A 1022-nucleotide genomic window follows, 5' to 3' on the forward strand; every position below is an offset into this window, starting at 1 on the left:
CCGGCCACCACTGCTTCAGTCTCCGGCCATCAACACTGTTCAGCCGCCTCCACCACCAGGTTAGGGTTTTGATTTGAGAGTGTTTTTGGGATTCTTAAAACCCTAGAAATTTGGGGACAGAGATCGTCCGGCCTCCACCCACGATACCTGAGCAGCGGGTTTGGATTGGGTTATTAATCGGGTTCTGTAGTTTTTTGTTTAACTTGAATCTTGATGAGATAAGATCTAGATCGGGTTAGAAGGAAGATGAAGAGGTTAGAGGTGATGTGGATCTAGACTTAGATCGATACTCGAGGCGTAGATCGGAATCAGATCAATGACGACCGAGAAGGAGGAGGGGAGTGGCAACACAAATCCTCTGGCCGAGGTGATGTCAAAGCTGAATCCTGATGATGTCGTGGTTCTGATGCGAGCATTCAAGATGTCAGCGAGTGAGAGCAAGCCAAAGCAGAAGATTGAGTTGCCACCGATTGATATGAAACTCGAGGGTCCAGCCACTTATCTAAGCTGGTCGCGTCGGGTGAGGTACACTCTGGAAGGGAAGGGTCTGGAGGGGTACTTGACTGGAGAGAAGGAGGAGCCGAGTCAGAATGCACCTGAGAGAGCTGAGTGGAAGTCAACTCACATGCAGGTATATATTTGGCTCCTGAGCTCACTGACTTCGGGTATTGCGTCCACAGTGGATGGCATAGCGAAGGTACATGATGTCTGGGAAAAGCTGAGGAGGACCTACGATGGTGCTAGGAACAACCTGCGGGTGTACCAAATCAAGAGGGAGATCTCGGCTTTGGTACAGGGGGAGAAGACTGTGCAGGAGTATGCTATAGAACTGGATCGCTTATGGCTGGATCAGGGCCACTTTAGGGTCTGACGACGATGCTGCACTGATCCTATATGTTCTGAGATTGAGATGGAGGATAGGGTTATGGTGTTCCTCCAGGGTCTGGCCCCGATGTTTGAGCAGAGGGTTGCTATGCTACTGGCTCAGACGAGGATTCCCTCACTTGAGGAAGCGGTCTCAG

The 1022-nt window shown here is 50.7% G+C and overlaps 1 protein-coding gene across 1 annotated transcript; it reads left to right on the forward strand.

Moving 5' to 3' along the window:
* Nucleotides 317–871, forward strand: LOC109834633. Its single transcript, XM_020402666.1, has one exon. It carries the CDS (start codon nt 317–319, stop codon nt 869–871), a length of 555 nt encoding a protein of 184 aa, XP_020258255.1.

This window comes from Asparagus officinalis, chromosome 3 (genome assembly GCF_001876935.1).
Source record: "Asparagus officinalis chromosome 3, Aspof.V1, whole genome shotgun sequence".
Classification (NCBI taxonomy): Eukaryota; Viridiplantae; Streptophyta; class Magnoliopsida; order Asparagales; family Asparagaceae; genus Asparagus; species Asparagus officinalis.